The following is a 23,523-nucleotide window of genomic DNA, read 5'->3' as shown; positions in this document are numbered from 1 at the left end:
GGCTTACGCACGCCCCTCCATACACTCGCCTGTCCTCCCTGGTCCTGGGAATCCAAGTGCCCTAACTGTGACCTGAAGCTCCAGTGAACCGGAACTACAGCTGCTCTCCAAACACCCCCAAGGCTTCTGTTTTCATCCCACGGCTCAGGAGTCCTGGATTTTTGGGTTCCATGGACCAGTAAAATTCCAAAGACACATTTGTGGACTGACATCGGGCTGTCCAAGGAAGGACACCTAAGAAGACCTCAACTCCTACTGTCTATGGTTCCCAACTTTTTAAAAAACAACAAAAAGATCATTGCGACAAAGACAAAACTAGTAAGGATTTTCCAAATAAAGGACAAGGAATCATTTCACCTCTATGAGAAATTTAACCCATTGTCCCCACTGTTCTCATCTCACCTGTGCCCACTGAGCGAGGCCTGGGGCACACTGCCTCCCTTAGGACAGCGGTTCTCGAACTTTCACATGTCTAAGAATCACCTGGAGAGCTTGTTAGAACCGGGTCGGGGCCTGCCCCTGGTCCTGATTGGGCAGGTCTGGGTGGAGCATGGGGCTCTTCTTTCTAACCAGCTCCCAGGTGGTCTCAGAGGCCCCCGCTTTGAGCAGCACTGGCTACCAGGTTCCCTGGATTTCTGCCCTGACTCTTCAAGGTCCAACCCAAATGCACCTTTCATGAAGCCTCCTCAGTAGAAAATAATTTCTCTTTTAAAAATTCTCACATATTTTTTATAGCAGAGATCCTGCCATTTTTTGGCAGACCACTTGTTATGCCTCAATGTCCATTCTTTCCAAATTCTATAAGAGAACCCTAGATTTGGAGGTGGGCATGTGGGCACCGAAATGATGACTTTCCCAGTAGCCTTTGCTGCGGCCATATGACTCAGTTCTGGCCAATGGGAAGTGGAAATGGGCAATATCCTTTTAAAGGGAGAGTGGATGCCTGTCTCCTTCTCTCCTTCCAGCTGAATGGAATGAGGATGCAATGGATGGAGCCAGGGCAGTTACCCGGCCCGTGAGGTGGAAGGCCCATGTTCGAGTTGAGGATGGATAACAGCCAGAGTCTGAGCACCAGAGCTGCCACACTAGCCCTGGAGTGACTGTATTCACAGGAGAGAGGAAACACCTGTTTTGCCAAGCTGCCCTGTCCGTCTCAAGCGTTCCTGCCCTCACACGCACAGACCCTCTCGTACCTCGGGATGGCTGTGCTCTGCTGTCCCGCTCCAGTGGTCGCTCGGTGGCCACAGAGTGACGTGGGGTTTGGCCTGGCAGCCCCACAGGGTATCCACACAGTCAACCCCCTCAATAGTCTGTGGGAAAAACTTCCAAGAAAACAGGTTCCTTGTTTAAGTATTTGTGAAAACAAAAATAATAGCATTATTCTGTGCTTTCTTGATTTAGTAGCCCGTCTCAGGATTAAAATCAAGTGGCATTCTGAAGAAATAACCAGAGATTGGGCCACAAATTTATACAAAAAGTTCACTGCTGCATTATTAATAGTACAAAAATGGAAAATAAATGTTTAATTATGGGGATTAGCTAAAATGAATTTAAATTTTTAAATTTTTTTTCCTTCCTGTCTCCAGAGGCCCCAGTACATAGTTGTAGATTCTAGTTGTAGGTCCTTCTAGTTCTTCTGTGTGGGACGCCACCACAGCATGGCTTGGGGATCGGTGCCATGTCTGCACCCAGGATCCAAACTGGTGAAACCCTGGGCCCCTGAAGTGGAGTGGACGCACAAACTTAACCACTCGGCCACGGGGCCAGCCCCTAAAATGAATTTTAGAATGAGAAAAGTCTCCTAATAGAGACTTTAAAGGTGAAAAATTATTGAAACATAAATCCAAGCTTGTAAATTAAATATATACACAGTTTTTGCCTTTATACCAACATGTTAAAGGTTATCTCCATGTGATAGGGTTACAGATGATTTAATTTTTCTTTGCATTTTTCTATGTTTTCCTCACTTCCTACAATGAACATGTTACTATCTTTTTAATTGGGAAAAAACAAAGTTCAAAAAGCAAAGAGAGGGGCCAACTTTGTGGCCGAGTAGTTGAGTTCTTAGGCTTCACTGCGGCGGCCCAGGGTTTCGCCGGTTCGGATCCTGGGCACCAACATGGCACCGCTCATCAGGCCATGCTGCGGCGGTGTTCCACATGCCACAGCTAGAGGGACCCACAACTAAAAATACACAAATATGTACCGGGGGGCTTTGGGGAGAAAAAGGAAAAATAAAATCTTTAAAAAACAAAAAAAAAACAGAGAGAAAGGGACAGAGAAGAGCCCACGGGTGCCAGAAGCCGCGCTGGCTCTCAAGCACCCCACCAGCTCCTCTCCCCACGGTATTTTACATCCGGTGCACTCACATCACGTGGAGGCAGGTGGAGGGAGGAAAGTGCTGAGAGCCCTCTTACAGTGCAGCTGACGCATCAAGCTCCGAGCCTTGCGGACCCCGCCCTTCTCCGAGTCAGGAGATTCTCCAGCATTTCTCCTCGGAGGTGGTTCTGGATTTCTCCAGAAATCACCGTATCCTTCTGTCTTACCCACAGACAGCCGAAGATGGTGATCTGAACAGGATGACATCTGTCCTCTCCTGCCAGAGCTGTGGTGGCAGCAAAAGGCAAGTCAGAAACCAGCTTTCTTCCAGTAAGAATTATTTTTAATGGTTTAAAAATGAATCTGTACAAAAGCAGCACCGGCATGTGGTGCGTCCAGTCCACCGACGGATCCCAAGGCTCTCTTCTAACACTATCTCTTTGGCCAGTTGTGCCTGAAACCTCTGCACAGACAGAATGAAAACAAAAGTTACTTCTTCCAGTCTGGCTGGATGTTCCCTCTCAGCCAGTTTATAAAATGTTGCAAACCTTAGTACTGCGGAACTGAGGGAGAGTGGTTTGTTCGGGTCCGGGAGAACCAGGCTGGGCAGCCCTGCATCCCTGCTGCAGCAGACAGGGGGTGGGCTGGGCCAGCCACAAGGAGAGGCTGCACTGACAAAGATCTAGGGCAGGTCCCTGCTTATCATGCCACACCCTAGGGGCGAGTCCTCTGACCTCAGGGTCTGCTCTCAAAAGTAGGGTTTCATGTTTTTTATTTTAAAGATTTTATTTTTCCTTTTTCTCCCAAAGCCCCCCAGTACACAGCTGTGTATTTTTAGTTGTGGGTCCTTCTAGTTGTAGCATGTGGGACGCCGCCTCAGCATGGCCTGATGAGTGGTGCCATGTCCGCACCTAGGATTTGAACCAGTGAAACCCTGGGCTGCTGAAGCAGAGTGCGTGAACTTAACCACTTGGCCACGGGCCGGCCCCTAGGGTTTCATGCTTTTAACTAAAATATTCTTAAATGATGACAACAGCTACATTTGTGTATTGATTTTTTCCCCTCATTCCTCAGGAATTTAAGCTGATTTAGGAAAACTTCAAACCTACTGCCTCTGAGGTAAGCCCAGGAAAACTGTGGTAAGAGGGGAGAGAGCAAAGAATGACTGGAATCTGACTCCTGGGGGGCAGTGACTTTCGGCAGTCACCTCCATCCTCCTATCTCAGAGTCTGAATGACAAAGAGAGGGATTTGGTAGGGGAGGTTCTCTGAGCTGCTGGCTGGGTTTCTGGGGCCACGCAGCCGTCTGCCACTTACCTGTCTGACTTTCCGGCTGGGAACGACATGCTTTTGTTTCCCATTGACTGTTTAAGCTTTTTGGCCGCAATGCATTTCTGAAAAGACAGGAAGCCATTTAAGCTGAGTGACAGCCATGACCACAAGACACACAGGAAAACATCCCTGAGCTCAGATGGCCTGCCCAAGACTCCAGCCCCTCTGGTGTGACTTGGGTTTTCTTGCAACTGCACGAACATATCTGGGTGTTTCTGGGGACGAGGCCCTTGGGATGAACCACTAAGGGAGCCGGAGGGCTCCACACAGGCCTTACACTCCACATGCCAAGCTTTCAGCCGTGTTCGGCCCTGACTGGTACCCACACCCACGTGGGGCAAATGCAGGCCTGTGCCGGCACTGACGGAGCGTCTCTGGCCTGCAGCTGTGGTCTCCATGGCAGCAAACACAGAAAAACACCCTTACAACCACACGCCAGCCTTGATAGCCTCTTTTCAAAACTTTTTTATTGCTGGAATAGTTGAAGAGTATTGTCTGTACTTGGGAAGAAATGAAGTCAGGGAAAAGACATGCAAAGGAAGAAGAGTCCCAGATGGACCGATCTTCCCAGCAATGGAAGAGGTCAAAAAATAGCACCATGAGCACGCTAGAGTGCTCCAGTGTATTTCTTACCTTGCCAGACTGGGTCTGCTTACTTGGATCAAACTGGGAAGAAGGTTTGGATTTGCTGTTTCCTGAAAGGGAAGAGAAGAGAGAGGCCAGTGATCCTGTACACGAGTTAATACACAAGAGGCCTACTGCTGGGCGGGCACACAATATTCAGGAAGTTTGGGCTGTCAGTTTACTACCCACTTTATGACGAGGCACTTACAGCTGACATAAACTCGTGCATCATGTTACCAGGGGCAAAGGCAGCCGAAGACGAGGCTCGTTTCTCAGAGAGCTATTTTCAGGTCGGGGCAGGTGGCTAAGGCACTGGCCACTTTTACATCAAGGAGACCCATTCTGGTCTCTGTGCCAGATGATGCCACTGTCCTGCCCCGCCTTCTTTCCTCAAAGGGACGCGTTGCCAAGGAGGCTGCTATGCAGAGTCAAGACTGCCACCTGCAGCCCCTTCAAAGTAGACAGACTCTCACTAGCAACCAGAGCTTCACCTCATGGGCATTAGGCTTTCTCAACAAAAAACCTTTACTGTGTGTGTGTGTGTCTATCTGGGAGAAAATGTGTTTCTGAGCACAAGTATTGTAAGGAAGGATGCTGCCACGATTAGAATGGATGCTGGCCTGCTAAACTGCCCTGTGGCCGGTGCAAGTTAGCTCCTGAGGCAGGAGGGCGGTGTGCTGGGGCGTGGTCTCTGTGCTGTCTCTGCCTCTCTCTGGACTGCTCCAGTAACGCTTGGCTGGGGCCATGTCTTAGGGAGGGCTTAATCTGGGCCTGAGTAGTGCTTCTCCTTTACTCTATAGCTTCTTCCCATCTAACATGGTCAGACATTTCTTCCAGGGCACCAGTTCTGGCCTCACCAGCAAAAGCCTTGAAATCCGACTGGCTGTAGTCATAAGGGGTAAAGTCTTTTTCTGGTGGATCTGGGTCTTTTGGTTTCTTGGCAATTTTGAGTCGTTTCTTCTCTTGTTTCTGTTCTGTGGTCCTTGAGTCACTTGTTCGTTCTCTCTTCTTGGCAGCGTTTTCTAGCTGTAGATTGAACAAACCCACAGGGAAGAAGCATGGGTGTGTATGAGACAGGAGATACTGCTGTGTGTCTCCAGAGGCAGCACACTGCTGGGGATTCAGCTGCCTGCTGTGCTAGGAAAGATCGATTTGGTGATGGGGAGAGGAGCGCTGACTGAAAGTCTGAGCAGGGCTAAAGCCAGTTGGAACAAGTTCCTAGCTGAAGAAAGACATCAGGCCACTTAAGAAAGGCAGGGGTTAAGCATTCTGGAGTCCTGGCGGGGGGAGGTGTGGAGAATGAAACATTGACTAGGGCAGAGGGGGACACACAGAGCAGGCTTCACTACTGTAAGCTTCAATACTCTGTCTACTGCTATAGTTGGTGGTACACTTACCATAAACACAGCAGAAGAAATCATTCAAGAGGAATTATAATATAAACTTTTTTTTTTTTTTGAGGAAGATTAGTCCTGAGCTAACTACTGCCAATCCTCCTCTTTTCGCTGAGGAAGGCTGGCCCTGAGCTAACATCCATGCCCATCTTCCTCTACTTTATACGTGGGATGCCTACCACAGCATGGCTTGCCAAGCGGTGCCATGTCCGCACCCGGGATCCGAACCGGCGAACCCCGGGCCACCGAAGCGGAACGTGCGAACTTAACCCCTGTGCCACCGGGCCAGCCCCTAATATAAACTTTTTTGAGGGGAAATGAGGCAGGCACTAACTGAACTGGAAAGACAAAAGCAATGAATTTGAAGCACAAGGTAAGTCCTCCTGATATTTGAGGAAACTCCTGATCACCACCAGGGGTATCTGGTTTCTCAAAAGTAAAAGCAGAAAAGTTAGCACATACGGCAGCCTGCTGTCGGACAGACACGGCCTGTTCCGCTGCTGCTCTGTACTCTTCCTTCGCCTGGTCCTGGGCAGCTGCAAGAGAGAGAAGTGTCTACGGCGGTGCTGACTCCAGCGGCCAAGCCTCCAGCATGTGCCTGACCTGTCCGCTGTGGTTAGCACAGCTGAGTGCACCGCCCCGCTCCTCAGCCTCCTTTGCTGGCTCCACCCCTACCCCCGTGTCTGAAGGATGGCCGCCGCAGGGCTCCGGCCTGACGCTCTGCTCACCTGCACCTGCACTCTCAGTCTGACCCCCGCACCTGCTCTTCTCCCAACAACTCAGACCCCTACATCCAACAGCCTAGCTGACATCTCTCTGAGGACGCTCAGTAGGGATCTCAACCATAACACGTCAAGGACCAGAACCCAAACCTCTTCCGCCTCAAACCAGCTCCCTCTGCAGTCCCATTCTGTTGATGGCAACCCCATCTTTCTAGTTGTTCAGGACATAACATTCCTGCATCAGCACCTCCTTCCTTTCTCACATGCTGCATCTAACTCGTCATCAAATGCTGTCAGCTTCACTGCAGGATGCATCCAGGTTCGGACAACTACTCACCACCTCCTCGGCTACCATACCGTCCACGCCAGCAGCATCTCTCACCTGGATTATGTCATGCCTCCTAACTGGACTCCCTGCCCTGCCCTCCAGGCTCTCCTCTCAACCACCAGCCAGAGGGAGCTTTCTAAAAGAGAAGTCAGTTCCTGTCCCTCCTCTGCTCAGAACCCTCCAGGCCTTCCCACCTCTCTTGGATCACAAGCCAAAGTCCTTACAACAGGCCCCTGCTTGCTCTCCTTCCTCACCTCCACCTCTCTTCTTCTTCCACTCTGCTTCAGCCACACTGGCCTCCTTGCCTCCACTCTTTGAGTGTGCCCAGAGAGCTACCACCCGGAGCCTTAGACTCACTGTGCCATCAGTCCAGAACACTCTTCCCCCAGAGTGCCACAATTCTCTGTTCAACATCACGTTCATGAGACTGCCTTCTCACCGCTGTCTAGAAATAGCCATCACACTCCCTCATGCCCACGCCTAAGCTCTTCCTGCCCCTCTCTCTGTGTAAGTGCCCACTGCCACCTGACAGATCACACATGCACTGGTTTACTGTGCCCCAGCGCTCAGGAGGGGTGCGCTCCACAGGGCAGGCACTGTGTCTGTTTTGCTCACTCTGTATCAGGCACTTTGTTGAATGGCTGAGAAACAATGATGGACAAGGGCTGTTCTTTAACAAACACATTGGCTGAATTTACAAGGAAGTGAATGCTACCTGTTTGCTCAGCTGCCTCCTCCTTGGCAGTTTCTTTAGACTCTTTTTGTACCTGTATCTGGCTTGCCAGCTTCCAACGGTTGCTGATCTACAATGAAAACAAACAAAACAAAAAACTCCAGAACTCAGCTACCCAGGAATGCTTTATTTTTTTAACAAGGGGATACAGGCACGCTAACCTCATAACCACACACATTCCAAGTCATAAATTCCAAATTGGATGAGATGAAAAATAAAATCTCATGCTGGCTTTATCTATAAAGTACTAATTAAGAAGGACAAAGTACAACTGTATTCCAGGCCCTGGGCCAGATGCTTTCGTATCCGTCATCTCATTCAATCCCTTCTATAACCCTGGCACGAAGGCATCACCCCACTTTAGAGACAGGAAACAGGCTGAGAGAAGCGAAATAACTTGTCCGAGAGGACACAGTCAGTAAACAGTGGAGCTGGATTCCAGGCAGGACTTCTGCAAGTCCGATGCGCCTCTTCACGACAGCACACTCACCCGTGGCACGGAACGCAGCTAGGTGATACTGCGCGTTAAGCACTGCAAGGGATGTACGGTTGTTGAATGTGCCACAACCAGTGGGGGAAAGAGGCGAGGAGGCAACTCCACCTGACTCCCCATTTCTAAAAACAGCAGGCACCACCGCCAACAATAGGGCTGAAGCCCATCGGGGTTTGGGGCTGAGTCTGGTTCCCTAATGAAAGAACAGTGCTGGTGGGCAGAGGGAGCCAGGCCGCCCATCTGACCGCAGCAGCTACCTCCTGCCGGGAGAAGGCTTTTAACAGACAATAACACGCTGGCTCCCAGGAGCATCTCATGGGGACCCAGGGAAGGTGTTTTCTTATTCTTATTCAAAATGCTGTTAAAAACAAACCAAACAATATAAGACAGAGTGTTTTAAAACTTAAGCTGTCACCTTTAAGAGGCTTAAAGTAATATTTGTATATAAAAATGCATCAAGCTGTACATTTAATATCTGTGCACTTTACTACATGTAAATTAAACCTCAATCAAAAAAAATAAGAACAAAGACATGCTTCTTAAAAGGTCCCCAAATCCCTTTGAGAATCCGATTGAAGTTCTAGCCCCTCTCTTTAGAAACAGTGCTTATACATAAAGCATTTTTTGCATTTACTTTCAGGGGGTTCACCGGTGGGCTTGTTTAAAACAGAAACCTGGTTCAAATAATTAAGACAGTCCCTTCTCTTAGAAAGTCATTCTTAGAAACGGTGACAAATCCACTTACTTCATAGATTTTTGACGATGGATCAAACTTTGCTGCCTGAGAAATGTGAGCGTGGTGTTCTAGCGAAGGCAGAAACTGGAAAAATGGAAACAGTCACATTAAATGCTGTTAGAAATGGCACTCAGACAGGGGTTTTCTTGTTGGCTTCCTCTTAGAAGACCTTGACTCCAAGTCCCAAACTGGACAACAGGGACAGCTGAGACACACTGTATTCAGAGGCTTCCTTTCTCCGAAGACTTCCGGCTTCTTTTCCAGGCAAAAAGCACCAATGATTGCAGGAATCTCTGCATATCCTGTCAGTCCTTAATATACACAACTATTACTTACCATTCTAAATGGATTTTCGAAGGACTCCATTATGTTCTGGGCTTTTTTCTGTGCAACCGTTAATGGACCCTTTCCATTTTCTTCAGCACTAGGTTCCTGCAGGGACAGACAAACAGACACAATACAATCACTTATAACCATAATTATTTTGTGACACTAAGATGCAAGCAAGGGAACAGTACTAACAGCTAATTTTTTTTTTTTTTTTTTGAGGAAGATTAGCCCTGAGCTAACTGCTGCCAATCCTCCTCTTTTTGCTGAGGAAGACTGGCCCTGAGCTAACATCTGTGCCCATCTTCCTCTACTTTATATGTGGGACGCCTACCACAGCATGGCGTGCCAAGCGGTGCCAGGTCCGCACCCCGGATCTGAACCGGTGAAACCCGGGCCGCCGAAGCAGAACATGCGCACTTAACTGCTGCGCCACCGGGCCGGCCACGGCTAATTTTTTTAAGCCTCTCCTATGTATAAGGCACTGTAACAGCCTGTAATAGCACACATTAGGGTGTTTTATACATATTTATTGAATCAGTGAATTCTCACTGTGTTCTTACAATGTATGAGGTAGGTGGTATTATTCTCACAATCTTACAGATGAGGAAACCAAGGCTTGGAGAGGTAAAGAAAGTCTTCCAGAGCCTTACAGCTAATAGGGGCAGAGCAAGGAGGTAAACCCAGGTCTGCCTGGCTCCAGAACTTGAGATCATAATCTGACACTTACCTGAAATTTTATAACTTAAACATTATAAACCTTTATGGGTAATCAGTGAAATTATGCAACGGAATGTTGCTTCCAACTGGGTTCATAAAACTTTTGCCATCCTCTTGCCTGCTCTGTAGTCACACCCCCTCCCACGCAGCGCACAGGGAGACTATAGCCTCCCTTAGATAAAGCACAGCACTTCCACATCTGTGCAGCCGAAAGTTCACATTCACGTTTTTAGCTGCTTAATCATGGCTCAGTTAACTCAGTGGTCAACTAAAGCTCCTAGACTTTTCTCACGAATTATGGAAACAAGACCCAATATAAATTTATGTAGTTAAGTGAAAAAGAAAGTTAACTCCCAAGCAGTACACTTTACAGGTGGCATTTCACCCTCCTGGTTTTGACCCCGCGTCCTAGCATGATGGAACGGTTGTGAACTGTAACACTGTAACCTCCGCGACCACTCAGCTTTTTATCATTTGAACATATGCTAAGCTTGATACTCATCTTTATCCGAATAGATAGTATCCTTGCTTTTCTTTCTGTTCTTTCTTTCTAGAAATTAGGATTTTTTCTTTCTACCACATCTGTTGTTTGCAGTAGTTTCAGAGTTTTATCTGTGCGTTTTCCTTTTATCCATGGTCATTTTAGTATCCATCCATCCTGACCAACAAATGCACTCGGTTCTCCTTTTGCAAAGAACCTGGAGTTCAAGTCACTGGCAGAAACAAAAAGCTCACTGGGTAGGACAGACCAGGAGTCTCTGTCACAACTCAATGCATATTCCAGGAACACAGCTTGACCCAGATTGACCACGCTGGGTCTGCAGACTGGACGGAGTCACTACCTACCATGACTCAGCCTCTCTCTGGGATGGCAAACAAGTTTCTACCCACTTACTGGTGCCTGCATACCCTGCTGTTTACTTTCTCTAGTGAGCCACAGTGTACAGCAATGCTTTTCAAAGTTTTCTCTTTTTCGCCCAAAGCACATATAGACAGTACTGGCGTCAGTCAGGAAGGTACCTGCGGCACATACTCTACAGTTCATCACGGGGAGCTCGCGCCATCCCTTCCGGTAATCAGGATGAACTGTCCCTTAACAGTGGCTGTAGGGTACATGTCCTGCTTAAGGATCGCTGCAGCCCACGCCCTCCTCCCTGCTACGCATTAGCGAGTATCGAGATGCCAACCCCTCCTTGAAGATTGCTCCGCACGGAGCTCACGAGAGAATCCTCCCCAAACCTCTTACAGACCACCTTGTCCAGGGTAGAAACACCAGCTCGCCCACCTGTCTCCACGCTGCTGACCTTTACCTCTGGCATCATCTCAAAGGTGGAGGCAACACTCCAGGCAGACAGCCCGTCGGACGCACCCAATAAATCCCTGTGGTTCTACATCACCTCACCGAGGTTCCCATGTTACTCACATTAAATAATGTGATGACTGCAGTAGCAACCAGGCATTTGGTATCCAGCAGGGCCTCCTCTTCTTTTTGGTCAGGGAAGAGGCTTGCCTGTTTCTGCACTGGCATAGGCCCTAGAGGTACGGAAGTCAGTACAATCAAAGCCTACTGGTTGCATACGAGGCAGATTCCCAGCCTCTCCAGGACGTTCCAGAGCCTCTACATTACCATTGGTTGGGATGACAGTATAGCCATCTGATGGGGCGTGGGAGCAGTCGTGAGGTCCAAAGAGAACATTCTCCAATCTCTGCATCAAAAAGAAACCCAGAGGCCAGAATGAAAAACCAGCAAGCACGCGGCAGCTTTCCACCTGCAGTGTCGGGCACTGGCTCTGTCAGGGAGGGTATTTTGCACTGGCTTTCACTGATGTGTTCCCCAAAGAAGAGAAAACAAATACATCACTGTACCTCCGGATTGGGCAGTGGTCCACTCTTCTTCACTCCAGCTGCAACTTCAGACTAAAGAGTACAACAAAGAGAATTTGAGGAAAGTTGCCTGAACTTGATGACACATACAATTTTTTCCCTCAGCACAGACTGTGTCCCTTCACTAGATTGTGTTTCTCAAGAGCCCAGAGATTTTCTTTCATCCCATCATGGATGGGATGTGCCTGGCACTATAATTACTTTGTGCTCAATAATTATTTGTTGAATGAAAGAATGAAACCCTTTATCATGACTAGGCACAATAGAGAAGGATTCCAAAGAGCTTGAAAGAGTCTTCTCTAGTAACGAGGGTTTCTCTTTTCACTGGGACAAACGGTAGAGGTAAGAAAGAAGTTTTATCAAGACTGTAAATGTGTTTATCCTCAGATTCTCCTCTTTTTCACCTCAAGGGGGCTGATTTTAAGTCTTCCTGGATCAATAATCTTTCAAAAAGTTACAAACATGATTTACTACATATTTATATTGCTACTGAGGCAACACATTAAAAATTGCCCCAATAAAACACAAACCAAAACATGCAAATCTCTTTGAACATTTTGCGTTATTTACACAAGAGCACACTGACACACACAGATGCATGTTGGTGTACTCACACCTACGTGTCACACACACACTCACAGAGAGACACGTATCTGTACTTTCAGCTGGATAGTCTACTTTCATCTAAACTTGTCTAATTAGCTTTCTGAATCCCCACTTCTACCCAGGGCCTCCTACTTCCCGTCACCTAGGCCTTATCTTTGGAGAGAGCTGTCTTTGACTCCACTTCCATTACCCCCAAATCCATCGGCCATTCAGAGAACCTCTGAAGTACTGAGCATGGTGCTCAGAAAGCAGCAGCCATTCTCATCGTCTGTTATTAAGTTCATCAATCTTCTCTTCCAATGAAGCTTCTTGTACTGTCCTCTCCATTTCTGGGACCACCACACTCAGCAGGGCTCTATCATTTCACCGCTGGACCACTGCCAGCTTCCAAAATGAGCTCCTGCGTTGAGATCCCCACTCCATTTTACTCCACCAGGTTAACCGCCTCTGAACAACAGCTAATTGGCCCAAGTCAATAGACATCTCTTGACGTTGGATTATCAAAGATAAGGTAGTAAAAAAACAAAGATGAGCTTTAGCTTTTGACTGTCATAAACAAGACATGCCCACTGGATTTCCTAGCTCCTATCATCTCCTTGAGGTTTTTAGAAAGGAGACCAGCTCACGTATGTAGGAGACAACAAGGAGTAAGATGCTAGCAGACAGAACAGCCCTGCTGAGTTGGGAACTGTCAGCAGAAAAGCTTCTAACCTTGAGCAGAGGCATTTCTCGGGCCTGTTGGATTAGAAGATGCATTTCATTGATCTGCTGCCGTACAAGAGGTGGTACAGGGTTACAGCAAGCTATGATGCCCTGAGGCTCCCTGAAGACAAGTAAGAACATAATCAACTTATCACTTAGGAACACAGCACTCACAAGCTTTCAGACAAGAACAACGATCAGGTGAAGCCAAAATGCTAGTGCACCAGGCTTTGAGTAGACTTCTCTTACAGCCTGCCTCCTGTCAAAGGAGAAAGCTGGAAGGAAGTGCCACACCTTTGCTGATCTGCAATTCTGCAACGGGGTGAACAGAAGATTATGAATTCTGATTCTTTGCTTACACTTCAATTAACATTATAAAACACTTAAAGTCATGAGATACCTTAGTCGGGAAGAAAGCACACAGGAGAGAATGAGACATTTTTCTCCCCAGAGAGTGGATGCTGTGGGCTCAGAGACTCAAACTGGACTCGATTATCAGGCATGACCATAACCAGTTCCAGTTCAGACGTTTTAGTTCCTAAACGGCAGCCTGAGGGCAGAAATTCTGAATTCCTCGGACTTGCTAATTTCCTTAGAGCACTAATCTTCTCTGAGTAAACAGCCTTGAGGTAATGACAATCAGAGAAGCTTGATTTTGAAGGACAAAATTTCTCTACTGAGAAAGTCAGAACGTATTAATCAGTTCTCAGACTCACTTAGGCAGTTCTTCAGCTATCTTTAGCATCATGTGGTTTGGCAGTACATATCTGGAACAAAACACACAATGCGATCATATTAAATTCAGCCAGCAAGTTCCATTAAATGCTATAACCCAGGGGGAAAACAAAACCAACTTTCATGGCAAAAAGAAAAAAAGTCCATTACTTCGTTGTTACCAGACCTACTCAGTCTAGAATCTCTAATCCCTTACCCATAACTTTCATCTTCCCTACGAGCTGTTTTATCCCTCCAGGCAAACAGCAGCTGAAAGGCTGTCAACTGCTGTGTGTTGAGATGTTTCTTCTGCTTCCTATACAGTTCAAGGTAGGACTCATCCGTGAAGATAGGTTTGATGAATTTCTGCAAAATATTAGAGAATATTCAAGATCAATGGGAATCAAAATTGTGCCCTCGGCTCTTCAAAACATTTGGCTCTTTTCATAAATGCAAAGAGCAAACCAAAGAAACAGGACCTAATCAGAAACAAAGAGAGGGTCTGAACTTGTGTGGCTCTGGTGAGGCTTTACCTTGAGGCAGACATCCCTGCTCCGCTGCCACACCACCTGCAACTGGACAGGCTGGTCGTTGCCTCGCTCCCACAGCTCCAGCCTCATCTTATCATAAATGTAAAGCAGGTAATGGGTGTCATCGCGGGCGTAGTTGAGCATCTCCTCAGGCAGAGGTCTAGAATTGGAATAGAGGAAATTGTTTCACCGAGTTCCCCAGGCGCAGCAATTTGATTTGTCTACTCCGGGGGTGCTAAGACTTTCCTGGCTCCTTTTGATAGCAAGGATTCCTTCCCAGCCAATACCATAGTTTTAGCAGCATTTCTTGCATCTTACTATGAGAAGCCACTGTTTTCACAGCTGGGTAGAGAGGGTGGCAGGTTAATGATGTGGTTAAAAATAAGGGCCCTGTTGTCCTGAGTTTGAATCTTAGCTCCAGATATCTGTCCTGGAGCTCACTTTCCTTAGCTGTAAAATGGAAATAAAGCATCTCATAGGTTGTTATGAGGATTACACAGGACAACATCCCTAAAGCTCCTGACCCAGTGCTTGGCACATGGCAAGTGTTACATAACAGGTAGTGGTTTTTAGATTTTGTCAATTTTCATCTTATATTCAGACTTTATTAGATTCTCTTTAGAAATTCTGGCACACAGACCTGGAGAAAAACGTAGTGGCTTCTTCATACATCAGCTGCAACCTCAGAGGAAGCTAGCCATCTGAAAATGATCCAGCTGAGCCAGAATTCCAGAAGTGTGGCAGACTCTTTTATAATCTTATACTATAGTAAACATTTACTATAAGGCTAAATCAACTATGTACCTTAGAATTCTCCCATACCTATGGGAGAGCATCTCAGGCACATATACAACCACCCCTACTAAGGAGGTCTGAGTTTCAAACAAGAGACTGGCATGGACAAATACTGACATGGCACGTCTCTTTCAATGCCTATGTCCATGAAGCATAGTGTAACAGAATCAGCCCAAGAGAAACTCCATATTACCATCCTAAAACTTCCAGTTGTGCTTATGCCCTGAAAACAGCTGGAGAAAAGCCCAGTGACTTTCAACTTAACATTCAAATAGTGTTACAGCCTGAATGCAGGTCTCTGTGGATGAGAGGTTAATGAGCACCCACACTTTCTTTTGCCATCCATATTGCCTCCTCAAGAACAAACTGACCGTATTCTCCAATCAGCCAGCTGATACTGCTTATTTGATTCCACACTGCAGTAGCGTTTCAGCAGATGATCAAGTGAGTGCCTGCCCAGGTTAAGAAGGCGTGCTGCCTGATGGGTATCAAACATGTTCACTACATAGAGCCCAAAGTCTTTCTGTAGCCATTCGATGTCTGAATCAGCACCATGGAAGACCTGAAAACAAAACCACAGTCATGCAGTCCAATGGTATAAGGCCACTTATGCTCTGAAATGAACTCTGCCTCCAGGTTACCAGAACACTAGAATTAGAAGCCAGTATAAGATTAAGATGGGTTCAGTTTTAAATGCTTCCTTTAATTTGGGCCACAGCCTTCTATATTCCTAAATTGCATACTCTTAAAGTCTGAAACTGCTAACAGCCAATGACTCTAAGAAGGCGGCTCTACCAGCTTCAAGGGGAGTCATTAAGTCCAAACAATCTTGATGGCATGGTTGCAGTAGTCATTAAAATGATTTAACATCTTTCTGGGTGGTAACGAGCTAAGTCTTAGCTGTTCTAACGGGTTTAAAAACAAAAGCAGTTTAGCATGTGGTACCCTAAAGTAGGAAATTACAATTATTTCTCTCAACTTTATTGGGTCTAGGTTGAAATAATGAAATAGTAAACTGAAAAGCTCTTAAATCTTACACTCAACATGCAAGAGCTGGGAAAGGCTGGCTGACCTTAACAATAGCTGGGTCTGTGAAGCTCTCGTTGAGAATGTACATGTCACTCCGAAGCTCCAGGGTGTCAACAATGAAGTCTTCTCTTCGGGTGGAAATCTGCATCAGGCAGGTCAGCCCTAGGAAGCTCCTGTAAGAGTGATGCTAAAACACAGAGAAAGAAGGGAGAAGAGGAAAAAAACGATATTACGAAGCTTTCCTTTACTGATTTTGAAAAGTCAGTTATAAAGCAAAATTATATGATTAATTTTTATAAAAAATTGATTTAAATTAGTATTAATTTTACACTTCTTGAATAGATGAATTCAAAGAAAATGTAAAAATTTCACTCAAGGTCATCAAGTTACCTCCAAGTCTACAGCAAATTCTTGACAATTCAAGAGCTTTTCGTTCAGTTCCACTAGTTCATCCAGGGAGGATACAAAATGGCAGGGTGTTTCTGCCACAGGTCTGTATAACTGGACCATAAGAGTACAAGCAGGAAAAGAGAGGAATATTAAGAATCATGCTTCACATGAATACAGTATGAATTCTGAGCTCAAGAAATGACCCAAAGTTGTAAGCCTTTACTTTAAAGATACTGAAGGAAAGCCAAAACTACATCAACTAATCTATTTATTTGATTCTTCCTGGGCTACCCAGATACCACCCATAAACCAACCTGGGGTTGTGGCTTTTGAAGGACTGAATCTGGTGGAGTGAAGTGATCTAGTTCATATTGATAAGGATGTGCAAACCTGAATAAATAAAACAAAAAGAAAAATCTTTTTGATTAATTCCATGATTAAGGGAAAACAATTGCTTTAATTCAATTTGTAAAAACAAATGAGAAAATATCATTGTGATGATATTTTCTCTATAAAAAGCATGATTATTTCAATGATAATTCAAGTGCATCAGAAAAAATCAGGCGATACTTGTTCACCCTTAAAGTTGATAGTTAAAAATCTATTCTTTTATAAAGATTTGAGGACTTATTTGCAAAACAGTGTATGGTTGGTGTTGTGGATGATACAAAAATGTGTTGTGGTTTGGAATAATAAATCTGTGAAGTGAGAGAGGATGGGGCAAATATCTCAGTTGGTCATACAACAAATAATGTATTTCTTCTGTTCCTTATCATATACTTGAATAAAAATCCTAAGTCTGTGCGTTCCTGGAGGGCAGGGCCACTTTTCATTCCCTTACTTCTCTAGCACTTAGCTTGTGGTCTCACAGTGCAGAGTTGAGGCTGAAGGAATGAATGCTCAGACAGACTCTGGCTATATGTGAGAAAAAATCCAATACTAACAAAAGTTTTCACCACCTTTTTTCTTTATACTGAAGGCAAAGTCCTTTTGTCTGTTTTAAGTGAAGTTTTTCCAAGATGCTTATAATGCCAATGAAAAACGCCTTTTCCTTACTGAATTTATTAGTGAGCCTTACCTTACTGCTTTAGTCCCCACCTAATAAGAAAGGCAGAGTGATATAAAGGAAAGACAATTTTAAGAAAACTTGGGTTTCAAGTTCTAGTTCTGTGGGGAGTCAGCATCTCTAATTTTGTTTTCACATTTATACAATGGGGATGCGAGCAACTGCTACCTCTGAGGACTGCAGTGAGGGTTACATAAGCTGATCCTCGGACAAGGCCCTCTGTGAACACAAATGGGTTTTACTGATAAGATCCATGGAAGGACAATGTGAAAAATCACCCACTCCTCAGATTCTTTGTTTTCATTTACAAATTTTACAAAAGTGAAACAGAGTGGAAAGGCGGCATAAAGATAAGCACTTGGAGTAGAAAGTTCAGAGAGGCCACCACTTACATGTCCTGCTCCACCTGCTGGGTTCTCTGCTGATGGATGAAATCCGCCAGGGCAGGGGGGACGTCCAAGTCCTCGGGCCGAGCCTGCGGGCGCTCCCGCCTTTCTTTAGAGAGCGCTGGAGACCCAAGCAGTGACGAAGACACCAGCACAAAAGAGAAACACGTTCACGTCTTGTCCAATTATGGACGCGTTAAGTGCCTCCCTTTGAAGAAAGCAAGGTGGGAGGGAGACCTTTTCCCCTTTATTTGTTTTTGTTAGGCACAGTTCACACTACTTACCCTGAGGGAGGGGTTTCTGAGCATTGGGCTTGATGAAGATTTTAGGAAGAAACGGGGTGTTGGAATTGTCAATCTTCTCTTTGAATTTAAGCTGAGGTCGGATGATGTTTTTTGCATGAAGCAGCCGGAAGGTTTCAGATTTTGTTTTTTTGCTATATTCTCCTGCCTATGATCAACAAATACAAATACTTTATAACACAGAAACTCCATGAATTAGAAAAGTAAATTCCAATTTATGCTTTCCAAGAAGACAAGAGCATTCCAAGAGCCATTCATTTAAGAAGGTAGACGTGCATGTGAGACTAGGGAATGTAAAGTAGAGAAGAGGGCGTAGTTAGGTTGTGTCTGTTTATGAGAAGAAGTTAGGCAGTGGCCAGTTCTGTGTCCAATAAATTAATAGAAATGCAAATCAGAATGGACAAAGCCCTACTCCGAAGCGGACACTGGAAGCTCTAGTTAATCCGAAAAGATGCCCTCACCTTACGGTTCCAGCTGGACACTATTGTTTTGGGGACCTGCAATCCTGCAGGGAGGACAGGCTGTTGACTCTTATGCACACCTGATGCTTCATCCAGTAAAATACCCTAGGAGTGGAAGAGAGATCAGTATCTTCCTTTCAGAGTTAGTCAAGTAAGTACCTAAAATTTTTAAGAAATATATTCAGAGATTTATGTGTGAGAATATATACAAATAAGAGTGGATCACTGTATGAGAGGTGATTACAGAGTCACTGCAAGTAATTACAGCATTATTTTCTCAAAGACAGGGCAGTAATCAGCCACTCCCAGCCCTTGATCAATTCTCTTTACAGTTCTGAATTGGGCCGAAAATTCAAAAATGATTTAACAATGTGATGTGGCCCACCAAAATAATTAAAGAGACCCTAGACTGCATATATTAAACATAGAAGGATAGTATTTAGAGTGAGAATGAAGGGGGTCCCAGTCCACTTTGTACTGTAGAAGCAGACGTGCAGTATCGGTTTGGGCACTACTGACAGAAGTGCACTCAGGTGACAAAGGGTAGCACGGCAGGACTGAAATCATAAAATAAGAGAAACTACTGAAAGATCTGTGGGCATCCAGCCTATGGAAAAGATGACTTCATGGGACCGGAGAGCATGATTTAAATATTTGCAGGACTGTCACATGGTTGAAGGTTAGATTTGTTTTGGACGATTTCTGTGTATTTCTGTAAACAGTGTGCTGCTGTAGAATTAGGCATAAATGGACAGTAAGCAAGATGGAATGATCCACATCTCCTTCCAATCATGTGAGTCAGGATGTTTAGCAGATTCTGAGTAACAGTAAAAAAACACTCCAAATTGTGGTTGGGCTCTGTATCCAGAGGCTTCTTCTCTTGCAATACAAATGGGATTTGCAAATTTGGAAGGGAGATTAGTAATAAGGGACTTGAAAAATAAGCTTCTACTGGGTAGTGACATTTTTAAGTGATATATTTAAAGACAACTATATTATTTTTGGGAAAAAGAAGCGAATTATCAGAGGAATGGAATGCTGTAAAGGGCAAGAAATGCTAAACTTCCTTCCTTTTCATTTCCTAAGGTGCTTGAGTTTCTTTTCATGTTTTAATACAAAAGCTCTTTATTTGTTAGTTATCTTAAGAGTAAGGTGCAATACTCACCACTCTTTCCAGAATAACATCATTGGTATCAACTAGTAAGTCAAACTTGTCCTCCAACTCTGTCACTTTACTTCGATCCTTAATGTTGCTTCGACACCCATGGTACTGCATTACCCTGCTCATGCTAAGGACAGGAAAACCAAGGTTAGCTTACATACATTTATTCACTTGTTTACAATCTGCGAGAAAGCTTGAAATGCTTGGCTCAGACTATTCCTAATACTTTTTGATCAAACTAATAAAAGTTGCACTGTTATAGCAAAAAACATTGCTAGTCATGTGGCCTTGGGCAATTTACTAAATCTTACTAAGATTCAGTTTCCTCATCTGTTAGTTGAAGGAGTGGAAGAAATTACCTCAAAGCTTCCTTTAAATTCAAAAAAGTATAAAATACTATGTAAATAATGTACTCTGCATTCATTGTTTTAACATGAAATCTAAAACAGATCCTCTAATTCTGTCATGCAACTGTTAAACAAAATCAATGTTTGTACACTGTCTGTCCTAACATACTTATTACAAAGCTAATACTTGTGACTCTGCAAGTTGTGTGAGACAATCTCGGATCTAGGTTTTCAAGCCCCATGTTAATGCAAAAAGATTCATCGTTTATAGGTGCAAAAGTCAATACATTTTTAAAAAGTTAAACTCAAAATTTACTAAGTATCCTTTCCCTAATCAAAATCCATTGTCTCATTTTTACATTTTAGAGCTCTTCATAGTACAGAAAATTATGGTAAGAAAAAACAAATTTCAGGAAAAATTATCTACTTATTTATATTCATTTCTTTCGACACAAGAAAACAATACATAGTACTTACCACTGAAGCAGTCTATCTCCCTGTGTTTCACAAAATGCCTGAAAGCCAGGAAAACTTCGGTAAAAATCATACTCGTCACCAAACTGTGGCAGGCCCCCAGATGCTTTGGTGACTGCCACCACTGACCCAAGAGCAAACTGTCAAAAAGCAGAAAAACAAGCAAGTTTATTTAAACGTGGGTCCCCAATCATTCAGTAACTCATTTTTTTTTTCAAGATCTACTATATATAACACATTGTGCTAGATGATGAAGATATCCAATCTCACGCATCCAACAAATATTCATTTAGTGCCGATTTTTCCCCAGGAGGCCCTGAGGATACAAAGGTGAACATAAAACCAAGTTTGGGAGCTTACATTCTCGGGAGGGTAGGGAGAGGCAGAACATCTACATATATAATATGACTAATACTCAAAATGGCCTGGGTTTGAATCTTGGCTCTGCTACTTATTAACTGTGATTTTGACAAGTTCTTTCATTTATTTGGACCTTAGTTTCCTCCTCTGAAAAACAGGCATAATAAAAGTGCTTACCCCACAGAGTTGTTGTGAGGATTAAATGAGCTAATGAAATCACTCAGGACAGTGGCCGGCACATAGTGCTGTTATTATTACTGCTCAAATTCAGGTCCATGAGCTTTCTACAGGAAATTATTTCTGTGTTTTCATTTGGGAAAGCATTTGAAAATAATATAAGAACATTCTAGATCCTTTGGATGATCAATTTACGACAGCTACTGCTCACAACTGGACTTGTGTTTATGGTTCAGTTAGCGCCAAGCAGTTCTCTACTTTAATTGTTATGTAGAAATGAGAAAAAACCTGAAGTGACCATCATAGATAAATGACGGTCAGTCATGTGAAGACTAAATGACATCACTGTGAGTTGTGTAATAAACGTTTTCCAAGAAAAAGAGAGAGAAAGGAGGTGGGAACTTGAGTGATGGTGGGGTACACGGTGGCTTGTGAGCATGAACGCCAAGCCCCTCATCAGGACCATGGCTAGTGGCCCAGGAACAACTCTGGGCCAAATAAATGAATTAATAATAGCATCTGCTAATTAGATATAATGTGAGTGGAGTTTTTGGGAACTCGTAGTGCTAACTTACATATTATTTTAGTTTCATAGTAAGAAGCTTCGTAGGAGCTATGCACGAGGCGTTTAAATCTAGTTTTACCTTTGTTCATATTTCAGCAGCAGTGCACAAATAATTTAAATGAACCCTCTCCGTGTTCCTTCAAGGAGGCACTGATAAGTGTGTTGAGGCACTTAGAGGAGGACGACTCGGTGACAGCTGTCACAGGGGACATTAAACCCGGGGTCTGGGATTATGTAGGACTGGACCTCGGCAGAAGGAAGAAGAGCAACGGCCGCCGCGGGCGGGGAGGACGCCGGCAAGTGTGGGGAGCGGAAAGCGGCGGAGCCCCTCCGCAGAGTTGGGTGGGTGGCTCGGGCCTGGGCGGGGCGAGGTCGTGAGGGCCGGGGACATCAGGGTGACAAGGAAGCCCTTCCCAGCACGCGGAGACAGCGCTCCACACACACAGTTTGAGGCTGATGCGCTCACATGCAGAACGAGGGCCCTGGGAAGAGGGGCGTCCCTCGGTGTCCGCGTGCGAGGCCCCACGCCCGGGGGGTGAAGGGACAGACTGTGCCCGGCGCGGGTAGCGGCCCCCGGCCCCCGACCCCTGCCCGGGCTCCGCCGCGGCGCGCGCACGGCCGGGAGGGCGGCCGCCGAGAGGGCCCGGGTCTGCTTCCGGCCGGCCGTGGGCAGCTCCTGGTGCCCCCGAGGCCCCGCGAACTCACCTTCACGAAGCTGTCTGCGTCCGGGAAGCCCGGCAGCACCATCTCCCCGTCTGACTTGACTGCGCTTGTCGCCGCCGGGGCCTTCGGCTCTCCAGGACTGGGAAGCGCCATTTTTCCGGCCTGCGCGGCTCCTCTCGCGAGAGTGCCTCGGGCGGCGCGACGGGCGCGCACCACGCATGTGCAAAGGCTGTCTTCGGGGAGACAGCTGAGGGGAGTGTGAGTTGAGGGTTCAGGGCTACCGCCCTACCCCGGGGACTTGACATTTTTCTTTAACCTCAGATTGTATCATCCTAGCAACCCTGTGCTTTAGGGTGGGACCCAGAGGACCCAGTTATCCTCATATTTAAAGCCAGCTCCTCCTGAGCTCTGGTTCCGTGCTCTGCTCACCACTTGATCTTGGCTCCTGCAATTATCCCCTCTCTGGCGTCACCGATCTTTTCCCTCGATACTGGTTCATTCCTAACAGCCTACACATATGGTGGCATCTCTCCCAATTAAAAAGACAAAACAAAGACAACACGACCCCACGCCTCCTCCCAGCCACTGTCACATTTCTCTTGCCTTTTTTTTTTCTTTTTGAGGAAGATCAGCCCTGAGCTAACATCTGCAGCCAATCCTCCTTTTTTTTGCTGAGGAAGACTGGCCCTGAGCTAACATCCGTGCCCATCTTCCTCCACTTTACATGCGGGATGCCTACCACAGCATGGCTGCCAAGTGGTGTCATGTCCGCACCCGGGATCTGAACCAGCAAACCCTGGGTCACCAAAGCGAAACGTGCTCACTTAACTGCTGCGCCACTGGGCCAGCCCCTGAAACCACTCTTAAGGCACAGCGGGAACTCAAGCATTTGTTACACGAATGCCTGGAAGAGCTCTTGTTATGAACGAGGCACTGTATTATCAGGCAGCTCATGGATGGATTCTGGGAAGCTCAGTCGGGTGTATCGTCTGTTCTAAGTTCGGGGTAGCACACCCTTAATACAATTCATTTGGCTTAGTAAGTGTTCAATGAATGTTAGCTGTTGCCGTTATTCAGAATATTCTATTAACAGGATACTTTTCACTTTCCCCCCCTATTTGTGTACCTCAAGTACGTAGGTACCCTGGCAGAACAAAGGCCCAGCCTTGCTCCTTTTAACAAC

At 45.6% G+C, this 23,523-nt stretch overlaps 1 protein-coding gene across 2 annotated transcripts; it reads right to left on the bottom strand.

Moving 5' to 3' along the window:
* Positions 1-2,235: 2,235 nt before the first annotated feature.
* Positions 2,236-22,515, bottom strand: EXOSC10 (exosome component 10). 2 transcript variants are annotated; one of them, XR_006888697.1, is made up of 26 exons: positions 22,383-22,515; positions 20,579-20,715; positions 19,758-19,881; positions 18,593-18,697; positions 18,114-18,279; positions 17,836-17,950; positions 16,692-16,767; positions 16,378-16,488; positions 16,031-16,174; positions 15,330-15,520; positions 14,167-14,323; positions 13,851-13,999; positions 13,636-13,686; positions 12,929-13,040; positions 11,594-11,644; positions 11,355-11,433; positions 11,151-11,260; positions 9,017-9,112; positions 8,690-8,764; positions 7,434-7,521; positions 6,131-6,204; positions 5,132-5,300; positions 4,284-4,345; positions 3,636-3,712; positions 2,700-2,782; positions 2,236-2,605 (listed from the first exon to the last, which is right to left on the bottom strand). XR_006888697.1 is itself a non-coding variant. In XM_046662133.1 (25 exons), exons 1-25 carry the CDS (start codon positions 22,491-22,493, stop codon positions 2,752-2,754), a joined length of 2,661 nt encoding a protein of 886 aa, XP_046518089.1. In that variant the 5' UTR covers positions 22,494-22,515; the 3' UTR covers positions 2,641-2,751. The 2 variants fall into 2 exon arrangements, 1 of the variants encoding a protein (XP_046518089.1); XM_046662133.1 differs by lacking the exon at positions 2,236-2,605 and having other exon boundaries at positions 2,641-2,782.
* Between the last annotated feature and the right edge of the window lie 1,008 nt (positions 22,516-23,523).

This window comes from Equus quagga, chromosome 5 (assembly GCF_021613505.1).
Source record: "Equus quagga isolate Etosha38 chromosome 5, UCLA_HA_Equagga_1.0, whole genome shotgun sequence".
Taxonomy (NCBI): Eukaryota; Metazoa; Chordata; class Mammalia; order Perissodactyla; family Equidae; genus Equus; species Equus quagga.
This window is presented reverse-complemented; position numbering and strand designations above follow the sequence as displayed.

Excerpts from the sequence above, each read along its gene's own strand:
- EXOSC10 (XM_046662133.1), bottom strand. The coding sequence starts at position 22,493 with ATGGCGCTTCCCAGTCCTGGAGAGCCGAAGGCCCCGGCGGCGACAAGC. Across the intron at positions 8,765-9,016 it reads TCGAAAATCCATTTAGAATG|TTTCTGCCTTCGCTAGAACA; the intron begins GTAAGTAATAGT and ends CCATTTTTCCAG. Across the intron at positions 7,522-8,689 it reads CATCGTCAAAAATCTATGAA|ATCAGCAACCGTTGGAAGCT; the intron begins GTAAGTGGATTT and ends TTTTCATTGTAG.